At 33.0% G+C, this 17,731-nt stretch overlaps 1 protein-coding gene across 2 annotated transcripts in view; it reads left to right on the forward strand.

Annotated features, from left to right (window-relative positions):
• PPFIA2 (PTPRF interacting protein alpha 2) overlaps positions 1-17,731 on the forward strand; it is a 391,656-nt gene that overhangs the window by 239,534 nt on the left and 134,391 nt on the right. For both annotated transcript variants that reach the window (XM_072973329.1, XM_006197860.4), the window contains exon 6: positions 3,843-3,917. In XM_072973329.1, coding sequence (XP_072829430.1) covers positions 3,843-3,917 — 75 coding nt within the window. The remainder of the gene's footprint in view (positions 1-3,842; positions 3,918-17,731) is intronic.

A 17,731-nucleotide genomic window follows, 5' to 3' on the forward strand; every position in this document is an offset into this window, starting at 1 on the left:
TGGCCAAAGATTAGCATATGGCAAATGCTCAGTAAATGTTAATGAATGTTATAATTAATATCAATAAATTTCAGGCTTTGACAAAAAATTTCAAACTAAGTATAGATGTTGGTATCACTGTTGATCCACAGGCTTGTTTAAATTAGCATTTCATTTAGCTATTGAGGGGTTAATATGTGCCTAAGCACCTTCAAAAATAATTTTCCTAACCAAAAATAGCTCACAGCTTCTCATGGAGATCAGGAGAGGTGAAGAGACAGACATATAAACAAGTAATTACAATATTCTATTTTAAGTGCTATGGATATTATGTTAAAACCTATGTGGAAGATCAGAAGATGCAGCTAATCATATTGAGGACAAGAAACTACCAACTTTACCGCAGAAGGTTTGGAACATGTGAAAAGCTAAATAAAATGCAAAAGATACATCATAGTTGCAGACCGTTACAATGATTGGCAGTCTTCATCATTGGAGACTTATTTACATGTCCACTGACTTGTAGGGTAGAATTTATACAATTAGCTAAGGCTAGCAGTAATTTTGACCTAACTCTCCAATATGTTTACCAAATCTGTGGGCTGGATGAAATGAGAAGTATGCGTGTGTTTTTCAATCATTCAGATATCACTGAGTATTTTTTAAAGATATACTGGATATGCATGGGAAATGTAACCAAAAACATGCTACGTGTGTATGTGTGTGTGTGTATATACACCCTCCATATATATTTCTGTGATCTAATATCACAGTGCCAAAACTGGACTTGAAGGTCTGATCTAAGATTTCTTCACAATGGTTTTTGTTACAGAATTGATCATTCCAAAATAAATCACTGCCAAGCCTTAATTTCAATTTGAAATGTATGCTTCTTCCACCCAAGTTCCTCTTTATCCAACAACATATTCATCATTTGTAGGGACAGATATTTTAATCTTCAAGGATAATATTTCTCTGGCCTTGAAACATCTTTTTGGGGGGAAAAACTTCTCTTTAATTATTTTTCATACAATTATGAAGAAAAGTAACACTTGAAATTAGAAATTAAAAATTCTAGATGGACATAAATATGTTTGGAGGGTTATACTACAGCTCTACAAACAAGCAATCACTATATCTTAGCTTAAAAACTATATAAACAATAGAATGTAACTAAACAGTGAAAAGGCAGAAAAAGTTCAGCATAGAGCCAAGGCTATCAACTGTGTATATTTTAGAGAAAAAATTAAAACCATACTTTTTTCATGGCATATTAGACAGCTTCAAAAGAACACCAAATTCAACAAGAAAAATAAAGGTAATTATGACATTCTGCTGGTGCTGCTCAGACAGAACAAAAAGCTACAAAGCTTGTCAGAGATACTATTTTTTCCTACCAATAGAATTCCAGTTATGTAGACAAGATAAGATATTAAAATTCTTTATACTCTAAAAAGATTACTCCTTTGAATCCTCACTTTTTTTTTTCCTTATCAAGTTTGGCAAAGATTAGTGCACGATGAAGCAAATTCATTTCATTTATCTTAGTCCTACCCAAGAATTAAATACAAAGAGAACACTTCATTGTCATATAAAATATGAATAAAGCATTCATTATCATAAATATATTGATATTTGCAGCTTCAGTTTTTTCTTTTATAGCATAAATTCAAAATACACTCAGGAATTGTTTTTATTTTTTATTTAAGGTTCATTACTTTCTGGATAATTAATTTCAAGTTGTAAATGCTATTATAAACTTATTGATGGGTGATTTTTCATATTGTTTGAAAAGCTTGTTAATTTTTACTTCTCCAGGGCTCAATATAATAAGAATATCCATGCTCAACTTGTGGTAAATACAAAATAGTTTGGAACTGCTTCTATGATTTTCAGTTTAGCAAAGAAAGGAGGGCATTTAAACTGCAATATAGCCTTGTTTCAGCCATTCCTTACATGGCTTATATGATTCTTTTTGGAACATTTCAGTGTCTCAGCATGTCTTTTAAAATATGGTATCTCAACCTCTTTACTGCAGTCTGAGTGTGATCTGATTAGTGTTGTGTATGTTGAGATTAATTTACATTTACACTGTTTCTGCATTGCTGTTCTCATCAACTAGGACTTCTAGATTTTTATCAGAACACCCATATTTTATAGCCAGTATTTTAGGAAATGGACATAAAATTTTATAGTCATCCCTGTTAAATATTAAGTGCATATACTAAGATCTTTATTGGTATCTGCAGTCCACACATCAGCAGTCCTCCTCATTTTCATGCCTTTGGGATATTTGCTTTGTCTGCATGTATCCAAGTATTTCTAAAAAAGCATTGCCTTAAGTCATATCATCAAAGATTTCCTTCTGTGTAGCTCTTGTTCAGTTATTAGTCAGCATTAGCTTTATGCATTTTTATGAACAATTGGATATTTGTCTAACAGCACTGGCACCTGGCTGCCCATCTGGCATACTTATATATCATGAAAGATCATATATGATTATTTTTGATATCAAATGTGCGTTTATGTATGTATTACTAATATTCAGAGGATTTGAACATAGCTAAGTATAATTAATATTAAAACACCACTCAAGCATTTATTCTTTCTTATTCAAGATGTATTTCAGAAGTTAAGTACACCCAGTCACCTGAATATATTTCAGTTATAGTTATACAACTAAAATAATTGAGATTTTTAAAAATTTCTAATTAGATTCCAAATTCATAGGCTATCATTTGTTTTTTCTTTGTTTGCTAACTAGAAAATAACTCCAACTTTAAAATTATTATGTATCTAGGTTTTAGATATTTTGTGTATTTAACTTATATTCCCAGTTAAATCTCTCAAAAAAAGAAAAGGACTATTAATTAAAATATACTATTAATGAATTAATAAAATTGAAGTTTATTTTAATAATTTATTTATATAATTATATATTAAAATGCATACTGTAATAGTCTCATGGAAAATCTATGTTAATTCATAAATAATCTAACACTCACCATGAATTCCATCTTAAGTTGAAGCTATAAATTTTGTTGACTTTTTTAAGGACAATTAAACTGCTATAATCATTTATCCCAATTTCTTTCTCTGAACTTTCTTCTTTTGACAAATTTAATATGGAGCTTATCTATAGATCTGAACATATAATTGCTAAAACAATTTTAGAAGTTGTAAGAAAACAAAGATTAAAGGAAAACTTCTCTGAGTTTCATTTATGTATGAAACATTTGGAAATCATCATTAATTTCAAACTAAAGGTGCAGAGTGTTTAATTCCACAAAATAAAATGATTTCACCTTTGGTATCTGAAAAGTAGTTAAGAATTTCAGAGTGATTAAGTACTTTCCAATCCCTCAATAACAATGTGGACCTCTAATTCATACAAAATTAATTTTGTGAGCAATGGATCACATTTTTCGTATTCTAAGAATCCTTTGCTTTTAGACAAATGATTTTTGAAGTTAGGTACTAAATGTCAAAGGAAAACTTCCATATTATTTTAGAGAAGTAGAAAGTTTTTGCCTGTGTCTCATGCTTAATCAGTGACTATTTTTCAGATGAATTCATAGCAAACTTTTGAACTTTGCCTCCACTTACTATGAATCAGAATTCAGATCTTCAGCCCCCTTGGAAACTCTGTCATTGAAGCACTAGAAGGACTTGCTTACAAGAAAATCCCTTGATACAATGATACTATGAGGTGACAAAGTAGTCCTAGTATTCCTGAGCACTTAGGGCTGTAAATACTTTAATAATTTGCCAAATGTGACCACTTTTGATAATGTTAATGGATTCAGCACAGTTTAATATGTATGGGATGTACATTACTGCACATATTTTGGTTTTTCTTCTAGGTAAGGGAGCGACTGAGGGTTTCTTTAGAAAGAGTCTCTGCACTGGAAGAAGAACTAGCTGCTGCTAATCAGGAGGTAACATACCAAACTTTCTCCTCTTTTGAGGTGCAATATCGCTAACATTCTATCCCTTGTGTTTCACGTCACTTTTATTAAAACTGTCACAAAAAAATAAACTACATTCTGTACATGCCCTGAACAAGGACTTTTGAAACTAGTTGCCAGAGTCATGTTTTCTGATTCCTAGTGATTCAGAACTGTCACTAAGAGATGAAAGGAAAATCATCCAGAGCTAGTGACATGAGAGCTAGGGAGATGGGGACATAGAAAGACTGCAGTCAGAATGCCAGTCCTTGTGAGAAGTGAAACACAGCCCCCAAACTGGAAAACATGTCAAATACCTGTTATATCTACAAAGTGTTAAAATGAAGTTAACTCATTTGAGATATAAATATATTTCCCTTAGGTTCTTATTTTTCTTGTCTTCTAAAAAAGCATTGTGTCTGTGATTAGTGGCATCATTGAATCCACTCTTTTGCTCTCATTCATGACTCTAAGAAAGTATTTTATAATCATCTATGATATTTAAAGAGTTGCTTTCTTCTCTAGAAGATTTTACTTTTTCGTTATTTGTATATACATGAACTTGGGTCATTAGACCTGATAGAGATAAATGAGATAGATAAATAGATAGATAGATAGATAGATAGATAGATAGATAGATAGATAGATAGATGATAGATAGATAGGTCGATCGATCTCAAATTAAATGTGTTTAGGCCACTAAAATAGCCTTTTCTCTCTCTTTCCTTCTCTCTGACAGTTATTTACAAGGCTACCTTTTTTCCAGAAGTTTATCCCAGGAATGTAATTACAGATATTATTTGTAGAGGACATACTAAAACTATTTAGCAAAATCTTCCTACTTTTAAATAATTAAGGAAGTGGGAGACTAAAGCCATTAATTATAAGTCTTACCAAGGGATTCTTAACAAAATAATACCTACATTTACATCTCACACACAAATACGCATTCTCAACCATGCTAAAAAATGTTGTCTAGTGCAAAATCCCTTGTGTTTTAAAATAAGGTAGGCCAATTAAATGAGCCAGATAAACTAGATAATGCTTTTGTTTGTTCCAGGTTTAACAATTTAAACTTTAGAAATAATAGACTTTCAACAACAGGAAGAATGGGTTTCATGTGAATTAAAGGCTAGCAGTGTTAAAAGCATTCATCACAACACAGCAGTTTAAAAAGAGAGAAAGTTTAGATGGGGAGGGTATAGCTCAGTGGTAGATTGTGCACTTAGCATGCAGGAGGTCCTGGGTTCAGTTCCTAGTACCTCTATTAAAATAAATAAATGAACCTAATAACCTTTCTCCCCCTACCCCACCAAAAAAAGAGAGAGACAGAGAGACAAAGCTTTTTTGGTGACCAAATCAGTTTAGCAAACGGGATGGCTTAAAAACAAATTAAATGGAAATAAGAAATTGGTAGATTGCTACATCTCAGTCATCACAGAAGAGAAAAACTGCTGAGAGAATGAGTATTGACAAGGAGGACTCAGTTCTTTCATGAAAGAGAACAGATAAATTATCTACAGAGTGGATATGCTTATTCCTGGAATCTTCAGGAAGAAAACATTAAATGTTGGTTCATTTTGTATTTGTCATTGTTAATTTTGATCTTCCCAGATGTTTACATTGCTTTTGAGTGCATCTCTTGAAATACTTTATTGCTAAAGATAAACAGAAGGTTTGGTGACCGCTAATATAAAAACCTCGCTTAATATGGCAGTAATGAAGTTTCTATTTGTCATGAACAAAAGTGTCGAGACCCCTTGGCTAAAGTGCTGAAATAAAAATGTCCCATAAGGTTAAGTGAGGCTCTGAAAATTTGCTCCAGAAACAGCGACTAAAGAATTCAATTATACTTAAAATGCAGAAACAAAGTGGAGAACAAAAGTGGAGGAAAGATTTTTGACTGTTGTCTTTAATATAGTTTAGCCCTCAAACATTAGTGTAGTCCCTAGTAGGCAGTATGGTACATTTCACTGCTTCTACATAGATTAAATAAATTTTGAATCATTAACATGAGTGCAACTACTGCAGCCTTTCTGAATGCTTTCAGTTTTCTTTTAAATCACTGTATAAAAATAAGCATATATCAACTTTAATATATTTTGTTGTTGTTGATTATAATAAATTCCCATGTGGCTTAACCCAAATCTCTATTTAGGAAATCAAAAATCCAGCAAAAAAACTTAAAAAAAAAAAACCAAAGTTAACCTGAGCTTTCTAATAATAAATTGTTTATAAATAATTAGTGACTTTTTAAAAAGAGAGTACATAGGCAGAAGTTAACTTTTCCTTCATAATGAAATTTGTATTTCAAAACCTGCAGTTTGAGTTGATTCTCTACAGTATCAGCAATTGTTACAAGAAATCTCTAAGTCATCATGTACTGATGATAACAAGATACATTTAGAATCCTGACAAAATAAGTTTAGAAAAGTTCATACCATTTACAGCTTTAGGAAGGGAACTAGACAGAGTGTGGATAATAGAGGAAGTAACTGAAGAAAACATTTTAGAAAATAAAGAGCAAATTTTGGGAGAAAAAAACGATAATGATTTAAGAGCACATTCTTAAGAACCAAACCAAAATATGTACATAGACAAAAACAATTCAGTACCAGCAAAAGTCCTGCATATGTGTATTTAAGCAAAGTGTTGTGGAAAATTTTATTTCATGGTTCAGATTTTAAATTAAAGTTAAAATGTATTCATAAGTATCCCTTATAATTCAAATCTACTTGTTTCCTGAGATTGTATAGCAAATGTGGAGGTGAGGGATCCACATTGTCAGAAGCAGTTTGATTCCTGAATTTCTGCTAGTGGTAATGATAGTTCAGATACTAAGGAATTTATTCAGACATTTTTCTGAATTATTTCAGTTTCCAAATTCAGAAAGGAGTAATCAGAAAGCAGGAGTTTGGACTGCAAGTAATATCTTGATATATTCATCCATACATATATATACATCTATATATATATGTGTGTGCATATGTAGAGAGGAAAGGTGATCCAGTAGAGTTTATTCTACCATAAGTATACTATTTAATAGAGTTTATTCTATCATCTATGTATCATTGTTCTCTTTCTATCTCTCTCTATCTCCATCTCCGTCTCTTTCTCCCTGTATCTCTCTCACCCCTTATCCTACTCTCACACACGATTTTGGAGTTATCACCCTTTAACACTTTGTATATAAAAGCTCTCCCAGGGAGACTTCATCCATTTCTCACCCATCCAAAGCTTCTACCATGACTTCTGTGAAAAAGAAACCAAATCTCTAGCTCAGAGTTTATGCTCTTTTCTGAACTCCACAAACTATTTTAAACATTGGGCTTTGCTAATGGTTGTACAGATTGTTCTCTGTCACAGGTGTCCAGCAGGGGTTAATCGAGGATTAAACTCCAGTTTAGAGTTTGATAATGAAGACCTGCATTAAAGGGACATTAAACTCCTACAGGGACCAATTTTTTTCGTTTACAAGAAGGCACCATATGTGCTGATGGGCCTGGATGTCCACCTAGTTTTCCCGAGGGTCCCCTTAGATTCTCCATGGCACATAAATGCAGTGAAATAGACAGCCTTTTAAAAAGAATATGAGATAACTATTTGTTCAGTTCAGGAGAAGATCCAAAACGTTGTACTATACAAAAAGAATGAAGTTGCATAGAATGCTCCCCATCTTGCACAAATACAAATAATAATAATACTTTATTCTGGAACTAGGAAAAAAAATTTAGGTATAAATGCCAAACTGTTATTATTACTTGTCTTTGATGTGCAAGTATATGTACTATATATTTCAGTAGTGTTTGATTTAAAAAATTTTTCATTATATTTATAAACAAATGAAATAATAAAGATATTTTAGAGTCAGATGCCATTTTCCATATTAGATTATTCTATTAGTTACTTAATAATCACGACAGCTAACATTTACTGAGTACTTAAAATCTCTAGGCTCCAGGCTAAATACACATCTGTCTGCTGATTAATACTGAAAGTTAGGTATTACTATTATTTTACAAGTGAGCCCAGAGAAGTTATTTCTCCTAAAATACCACTATCCTCTCCTACTTGAAAATGTGATTATCTCTGAATTTGTCTTAACTCTCTACATTCAGGTGGTTGCAATGCATATGTTTAACTATGTCCACAGTCTACCCTACGTGTATTTACTCTCATCTTTTCTCTTACACATTAAAACCACCATAGTTCAGATCTTCACTATTCTCAACTGAGATATTATCATAGGTTTTCTGCTATATAATTCTTCAAGGTTAAGCCTGCTAAGCAAGGCTCTAATTGAAGTAATTATTTTAAATAATATTTTCTGATATGTAATGTAATATATATCATATTAATTTATGGTATATATAACACAATGACATAATTTATATATGCTAGTAACATAATTATATTTATTACTAGATCTGTAATATACTATTGAGGACCTCTTCAGTAGTCCTAACCTAAAAATCATCTTTAACTCCCATTACTCCTACTGCCCTAAGTCATTCGAAGGTCTTATTAAATTATAGTATTCATTGTTTTTGAAAGAAGCAACATTTTTCCTGACTCAAATCTTACTTATGCTAATTTCTTTCTTGGAATGCCTCTACAACCTCAATTCACCCTTTGTAAACATTCTTTCTCATTTAAACTCAAGTTCAGGCATCACCTTTTTAATGAAATCTTTTATGATTATTATTAGAACTTATTGCTTCTTAGTTTAAATTACTTAATTGCATTGATTCAGCATTTAATATGACTGTTCAACAAGTATTAGAGTTAATTATATACCCGTCTAAGCCTAGATTAAGTTCCCTGAGAAAGTGGACTGTCTGGCTCACTTGTGTTTATTTAACTCAGTACAATGATATGAACGTTGTGATCAATGCATGTCTGTCAAATTGCATTGTATAGAGTTCATTCTACACAGTGTTTTCACGTTGTTCCTTGGCTAGTCCCTTAATAGATAGTCTGAACAACCTTAGGCATGCTCAATAAACAGCAATACATTGATTAGATGCGTGAAATTATCAGAATGTTTGTTCTTTCAAAATACAATTATTGAGCAGAAAATTGTCTCTGACAGGAAGAAATAATAAAAAATAAAATGATAGGTGAAATACTATGCATAATGTTTATGTAGTTTGTCCTCTAGTGATGGAGGCAGACATATAAACAGATAAGTAAGATGTAATTTAGTGCAAAACTAAGTAAGTACAAAACAGGGACCCAAACAAAGTGCAAAAGAGCAAAGAAGAAGGGTCTTTATTCTGAACCAAAGGATCAGAGAAGGCTTCGCCATTCTCTTTGCCTTTTGAAGGAAAAGGGTGATTTGGTTTCAAAACTGTAGGGAAACATTTCGGGCTGAGCAAACACTATGATTTAAAAAAACAAAAACAAAAACAAAAACTGAAATTGCCTGTTCCAAGAATAATTGATGATATTGTATTGGTAAGAATCAAGATGTGAAAAGATGTAGAAGAGCAAGATAGAGAGAGGTTGAAAGGACTCAGGTTCTTCACGACCCTGAATACCATGCTTAGAATTTGGAATTTATGAAATGAGAACGTACTTAAGGTACAGTTTTGTTTTGTTTTGTTTTAAGGTTTTGAGTTTTGGTGAAGTGAAAACCACTGAAAATATGTTTTTTTTTTCTTTTTTGTAAAGTGTGGGATTAGGGTAGAGCAGAGCTGGAAAGTCAACCGATACGGCTAGCTAACATAATGATCTGATATGTGATTCTAATCATGACACATCAATTCAACAAACATTTATTGAGCATTTTCTGTTTCCCAGTCATTGCATTAAGTACTGGGTATAAATATGTTAATAAAACTCAGACATTCATAAAGTAGTAGTTTTTCTCTCAAGTCTGTTATGGGAAACAGACATGGTAAAAAGTAACTATAATGGGAAGTTATTATTTAATTGATCCAGAGTTTATGGGAAGATGAAAAAAATTCTGAAGATGCATGGTGGTAATGGTTACATAACAATGTGAACGTACTTACTGCTCCTTAACTGTACATTTAAAAATGGCTAAGATGTAAATTTTATGTTATATACCTTTTACCACAATGAATGAAAATGAAAGTATAAGTTTTAGTAGTAGTATAAAAGAGAGTAATTAATTGTATAGGCATGAATGAGGAAAAGTAGATGGTGCTACAAAATCTTAGAGAAATCCTGCCATTTGCAACAACATGAATGAAGATGAACTTTGAGGGCATTATACTAAGTGAAATAGGTTAGACAAAGAAAGACAAATACTGTATGATCTTATTTACATTCAGAATCTAAAAATGTCAAACTCACAGAAACAGTATATTCATGGTTGCCAGAGGCTGGGGAGAGGTGGGGAGTTGGGAAAGATGGAAAGATGTTTGTCAAAGAATGTAAGCTTTCTGTTATAAAGTAAGATTAGGGTATCTAATGTACAGTATGGTGACTATGGTTAACAATACTGTATGGTATACTTGAAATTTTACTTTGAGAGTAGGTCATATGCGTTCCCACCACACAAAAAACCTCGTTAACTATGTGAGGTAATAGATATGATAGCTAACCTTATTGTGGTAATCATTTCATAATATATACATATACATTCACATTGTATACCTTAAGCTTACACATGTTATTTGTCAATTTTACCTCAATAAAGCTAGAAAAGATAGTTTAAAATCCTCCTAGGGAAAAAGAAAATTACCTAAAATTTGATGGGTGACTACAAAGATCTTATGAAGTGGATTTGGAGGAAGAAAAGGGGAGCAGGCAGCAGTAGAGATGGAGACAAGGCTGCAGGGAAAGACAGGTCTGAGTCAGGGATGGCCAGAGCCTGAACTTCGTCCTATATACAACAGTGAGTCAGCAAAGATTTCTTAGAAGGGAAGGGATATAGTTAGATTTTTAACTTTGCAGACCACTGGCACCTCCAAAAGTTAAAAGTAAAATGATATTTTTGTCCAAAAGTTAAAGGTAAAATGATATTTTTGTCCAAAAGTTAAAGGCAAAATGATATTTTTGATGTGGTATGATATATCATGATAGTCAAGGTACCGTGTTTCTAGTTCAGATTTGTGAAAAATCAAGTTTCTTGAAACAAACATGGGACTAGTGTCGCAAAATGCAGAACTATGTAGAACAGAGGCATTACCCAGTCTGGCATTTCTTATGTTCTTTAGTAATGAAAAATATAGATATAAATGAAGGAATCAAAATAATGTTGTCAATAAATAAATATACATAATGAAAAATTTGCTGTCATTTTATGCCTCTTTGAATAGCTCCCCACAGGCAGATTATATTGTTAACATTAAATACATTTTACAGGCCATTGTTATAAAAAAGTGAATTCAGCATATTTAGACACAGAAAATACAATAAAGTCTTTATTTCTTGCAGAGTATTTTTGTTACTGCTTAAAACTGGAAAACCACAAAAAAAGTACAATAAAAGGATGTGCAAAGAGGAATAGATTACATCCTAACAATATGTTCTCCTTTAGCAGAAGCCCATATACTTTTTAAATTATTTAATTAAACCAGACAAAATGGATTATTCAGGAGCTACAGTAAAAATTCAATTGACAGACTAGTTTTCAGTGAATACACAGGTGTGCTTATTTTAAAAGCTTTTCTACATGATTGCATTATAAATAAAAAGAACTGGCACATTTAGTTGAACTATGTTTTTTATGTTGCTTTCATTCTATGTTTATTCAAACTACTGAATTTATCAACTTTCAATTAGAATTTTCTTAAGGAAGTTAGCATTTCATGTTACTTCATCTAAAACCAGCCTTATTCTGAAATCTAATTTCCTAAGAAAAAATTAAAGAACATTTATAGGCAAATCAGTTGTTATTCATATTCAGAAGAATATTGGATCAGAATGATGAGCGGAGCTAGAGGTAGCAAATTGATATTTGGGGGTCTTATAAGACCTCGGAATATGACCATTGGTTTAAATATATTATGCATTTAATTATCACAGCCATCCTTTGGGTTGGGTTAAGAACTGGTACTTTGTGGAATCCATGGAAATGTGGAAAAGATAGATACAGGCAAAGGTGGAACCCTACCCCCAAAAAAGCAAGTAAGAGGCTGAGAAGGAGCAAAGGGAGATGTGAGACTCCTGTGAGTTAAGAGTCCTTGAAGCAAAAAAATGATAAAGATAGAGGTAGAAATGGAGATGGAGAGCGGGAGAGGAGGAGGCAGAGGATGAGAGAGGGAGAGAGAGAAAGTTTTAAGTGTAAGGACTGGATGTGGTTAATAGTGTCAAATGTTTCATGAAGGCATGTTGGATTATGTCTAGTATGAGGTGATGAGATTTACAATTAGAAGCTCCCTGAAAATATTTGCAAAGACAGTTTATTGAAACAATAAACTATAATGACAGGAGTATAGCTGTGATGGAAAGAATTTGAATCAATTAGAAGTCTAAAAGGGAGAGACAGTAAGTAATACTCCTTTGAGAAGTTTGGCAATGAAGGGGAGATGAGGCTAAAAGCTAAACAAGTAGGCAATATTGAGAGACAGCTTATTGGAAATGCTTATAGCCAATGCAGAGAAAGAAGAAGCAAAGGAGAAGGGATCATTTTGATGGACAACACAGAAGAGGATAATGCCAAGTAGTAGAACTCCTGCTGAGAATGCAGGAAGGGGAAGGGAATGTGTAGAGATGAATGAAGATTTGATTTGGAAAGGAAAGAAGAGATAGGAATTATATCAGGGTCTTCCTAAGGAAACAGGGGTTATCTGCTAAGGGAAGTGAGAACAGAATAACTTCTAACAGTTTAGGAAGACTGAAAATAAAGTAATGGAGAACATGGCAAAGAGCCAATAAGACTAAGCAAGGCTTTTTTAGTGTGGGATGGTAGACCCAGAGGAAGTTCTCATTAAGTTACCCCAGAAAATTAAATAAAGCACTTGTGAACTGAAACTATGTGGAGTCACCATGATATTTCATTATCTAAATCTATGAAGTTCTGTTATTCACCATAATTTGAAAGGAAGAGATATAAATATGAAAGTAACAATAACTTTGACCCAGAGGTGAAATGTTTCCCTGAAATTTGATGGGGATAAAAATCAGGAAGCTTCTATAATCTCAGTCACATTTAACTAGTTAGAAGGAAATTTGATAGTTGAAGATGATCCAGAAAAACATGTGGAAAGTGGAAAAGTTGTTGAATAGTACTTATTAGAAAAATTTGCCTTGGGGGAACTAATAGCAATATTCATGTAAAGTTATAGGATAACTTATTTGCAGAATTAATGAAATGACCAAGTAATTTTTCTCTTCAAATTAAAACTGTCCAGATACAGAAAAAGACACCACTAAATGAGTTCTTGAATTTAATTATTACAGAATCCTAAAACTGATAACTATTTAATTTAATAGACCCTTTGCCAATTACTAATTTTTTGTTCTTTTAATTCTCTTTCCCAGTTCTATGAGATAAAAGCAGAGTGTCTCTCACTGCTTTTATAAAAATGTTTGATCTTACAACAGCTTTCTTTTCCTGCATGTTTATATGTACCACATATCCTAACTCAGCTTATTAATTTATTTTCATCATTAGTAAATGGATGAAACTACTTTCATTATTAGTAAATTCCATGACCAACTTTGAATTAACATTCTAACAGAAAGTAAAATACAGCTCTCATGTTTTATTAGCATTTGAAGCAAGTCACATGGCTAAACTTATCAGAAAATAGTATTTTTTAAATGACAACAGTGTTTGCATAAAGCAGTGGCATTCTTGCAGCTTCAAACTTATATCTCTTGGAGACAATCTAAAATTCTCTGACATGATGTTCTTAGCTTGCCTGAAAACTGTTCCGAGTTTCCAGTAAACCCAGTCATTAAGAACCCACTCTTCCTGTTGGAATTGTATCAGTTTTGGTTAGAAAGTTATATAGTTTTTAATTGATTTTACTTCATAGAAGAGTTTAATTGTAGTTGAAGGATGTCCTTTTTGGCTTTATATTGATAAACTCGAAGTTTCAGCATTGTCAAACCCATAGTTATTCACAAAAGCCTCCAATTCCTTATTATACCTCTAGAATTTCCTTTACGATGATACTGCGTTATAAAGATAAGTATAGAAACTGTAAATTACTCGTTATTATCACCAATAAAAAAGCCTTTTTTGCTGTTGATAATTGTACTGTTCCAGTACAAAGAATCTTTCCCAAATGGAAGGAAATCAATATGTCTTACAACAGCATATGCTAAAACCCAACAATGAAAAAGAGCTAAAGAAATTGCTGTTTGCTACTTCCACTATTTTTATTATTTCCAAGACTTGTGAGTAGCACAGATTGTTTAAAATATAGTTTAAAATTCTCTCCTGTTGTGTATGAAATGTTTGAAATCTGTTTGCAAATCTTTTCAGACTCTTTCTTGTTTTGGTTAGAATTTTTTCTTTGACAAAAGTATAAGATTTGTTTTTCTTGTAATAGCAGGCTTGGTTGTTTTACCTTTGCACTTGGAGATTATGAACCGGTTTTTTTCTCTTTCTACTAATAGCAAGATTATGCTTTATAGTAATATTTTGATAATAAGCATATAAATTGACCCATGTCATTTTACCCATGTGTTTACTAGAGTATTCTTACTAATTTTAAAGTTAAAAATTTGAGAAAGATTACTTATCTTTTAAAAAAAATTAAATGGAATACTGAAATTTAGCAAGGCACAAAGTAAAGAAAAAGGAGTATTAAATTCAAGTCTAAAGATTTCAGTTTGAGTTGAGTCCTATATTTATCACTTAGTAATTTATTTAACCTATCTGCACCTCGGCTTTTTCATCTGTGAAATGGAATTTTAATAAATTTGGACCAAGCTATCTTTCAAAGAAGTCATGATATTTAGGTGAAATAGTTCATGAGAAAGCACTTCGTAAACTTGAAGTACTGAAGTTGTATTGCTATTACTAGTTTTAAAAGGTGAATATCAGCTAGTTATTAGTTAAGTAGATAAACACTCTTCTGTGGACAGTTTGAACTTGATGATAAAACAATGTAACAGTACTTCATTTTATACTGACAACTAAAGTTCCTTCCATTAGAGAAACAGATACCTTATTTGTTCATAGGATGCTTCTGTAGCACTACATGCATTTTTAAAATGAATTTTCAATTCACTTATTTATGCAGTTTGTAAAAATAATAGCATCTGCAATTTTGAGGGAGATTATTGTGTGCCTCGCACGATGCTAAGTACTATACATATCCTCCCAACACACACACACACACACACACACACACACACGCATGCACGCACGTGCACAAACACACGCACAGTTTTCAGTTACTCATTACCTATGAGAAAAATGTAATTATTACTAGCATTTTGCAAATAAACTAAACTGAGGTTTCAAGGAACCAAGTGTATTGTTTTGCATGTAATCACTAGTCAACGGAATTGAAGGCCAGGAAATCTGACTCCAAATTTGAGTGTATAACAGTATCCTACAAGGCTGCCTGGCCTTTTTCTTAATAACAGCATTTCTCTATATATGAAATCTGTGTCTCTAAATCAACAGTTTACCTTCTACCAGTATTTGAATTCATCATGACCTCTTTGTTAAATTTCTGTGGATTATTTAAAGGGTCATTATATGAACAGATAAAACAGGTGTTAACTAAATTAATAAGACATATTAAGTCAATTAATTAAATCAGCCTCTCTTTAAATTTCCAAATATTGGATTGAAATTAAATATTTTACCCTATAGAAAAGATACATTAAAACATCTAGATGCCTTTTGCAGCTATTTGGATAAATTTGATTACTGGATTTTAAACCTTGCATCTAAATGTTTTCCCTTGGTGTAGATTTCAGTATCAGCAAACTGCGTAGAGACCTGAAGTAAACAATGTGAAAGCATCGTTTTGGTCCCTGTGTTTTCAGTGTAGAAATTCTGAGATCTCAAGATATTACAAGATCAGAGGATTTCTGTGGCACTTCTCTACACTTCCCCATTTCATTTTGGCAAGGAAGAACAGTGCATCTCAAGTGCTGAGAGACTTGAAGTTCCAAATAGGTGAACTTTTGGGAGACTAAAAAGAAAAGTATGGACAGAAAGGATGCAGGAACTGCTCTTCTCTGTTTGTGTATGATTATGTATGAGTAAGTGTGTGTGTAATTAGTAATTGGATTGCTTAAGATTTTATTTTTTAAAACTTGTTAGCAGAAAATATCACAAATTTGATCAGCTGGTATTTATCACATACTATATATTTGCCTTAGTCTTTTGGAGCTACTATAACAAACTATAGACTGAGTGGTTTAAACAACCAACATTTATCTCTTAATTCTGGCAGCTTGGTAATCAGAGATCAAGGACCTGGCCTGTTTGTGTCTTGTGAGAACCTGATTCCTGGTTCGTAGATGGTGTCTTCTTGCTGTGTCCTCACATGACAGAATGAGTGAATGAGACTCTGGGGTCTCTTTTATAAGGGCACTAAATCCAATTAATGTGGGCTCCACCCTCATGACCCAATCATCCACCAAAGGTGTCACCTCCTACAACCATCACATTTGAGGGGGGGTTCAAGATATTAATTTTAGGGGGACATAAACATTCAATTCATAACTCTGTTACTAGCCTTTAGCCAAACTGCACAGTCCAAGGGCACAGTTCTTCACAAGACTGGCCTCACTTCTGACACCAATTGCAAGTTTATGGGGTCCCCAAATCCATTCTCAGTTTTGATAATTCACTAGAAAGACCCACAGAACTCACTGAAAGCTACTGCAGTCACATTTATGGCTTATTACAGGGGAAATGATAGGAATCAAAATTAGCCAAAGTAGGGCAGAATCTTGGAGGGTTCCAAATGCTAGGCTTCCATTGTCCTCAGGATATATTACTCTCCTAGAATTGATGTGTGATAATTCTGCAACCTGGGAAGCTCACTGAAGCTTTGAGTGTCCAGAGTTTTTAATGGAAATTTCATTCCATAAGCATAATTGATTGATTGTCCACCTGGTTGAGCTCAGCTGCCATCCAGGTCAAACAAAGCTTCCTAAATCATATGGTTGGTCTTTCTGGAATAACTAGTCACCAATTTAAGACTATGCAGTGTGACCAGCCCCATCCTAAGATCCACTGTAGCCAGACCTCATCCTAGACAAAGACATTCCTATCAGGTATGACACAGATTACCTCCTAGAAGCTGAAGGCAAAGGTCTGACCTCTCTTCTGGCAAAGCCGAATTCTTTACTATTTCCGATCATCTTAACTATCTACCCTAAGTGAAGATTTTTTAGTGAACACATAGTGTTGATAATATCTCCTTGTTTAATAACATGTTGATAAAGCCAATATGTTGTTTTCCACTCAGAAAACACTGTAATTGGGAGATAAGGAGGAAAAAACCTGTAAGTTGAATCAGGAAATGTGTTGAGAAAGTTTTATAAAATCAATTTAGAAAAGCGTGAGCAAGAGAGAGAGAGAGAGATGCATGGTGGGAGCGAGAGGGAAAATACAGTGTTCTTAAGAGAAAATTGCAATACAGTTAGATTATAGTGTCAGAAATATTTTGGGGGCACCGACTGTTTGAGGCACTGGGCCAGGTCATGCACTTAAGTGCTGCATTTTCTCACACTTCCGGGCTGTTTCATTTACCTCTCTTCACCTTCAGGTTTATGGATCCCCACACCAAGAGTTAACCCTGTTATTAGCAGTGAGAATAACTGAGATCCTGCTGTTGCCTCATCACCTTATATGGCCTGTCACTATTTTAAAGATGCAGAAAACATGGTTCTAAAGTTTGAAGTAACTC

Source organism: Vicugna pacos, chromosome 12 (genome assembly GCF_048564905.1).
Source record: "Vicugna pacos chromosome 12, VicPac4, whole genome shotgun sequence".
Lineage (NCBI taxonomy): Eukaryota > Metazoa > Chordata > Mammalia > Artiodactyla > Camelidae > Vicugna > Vicugna pacos.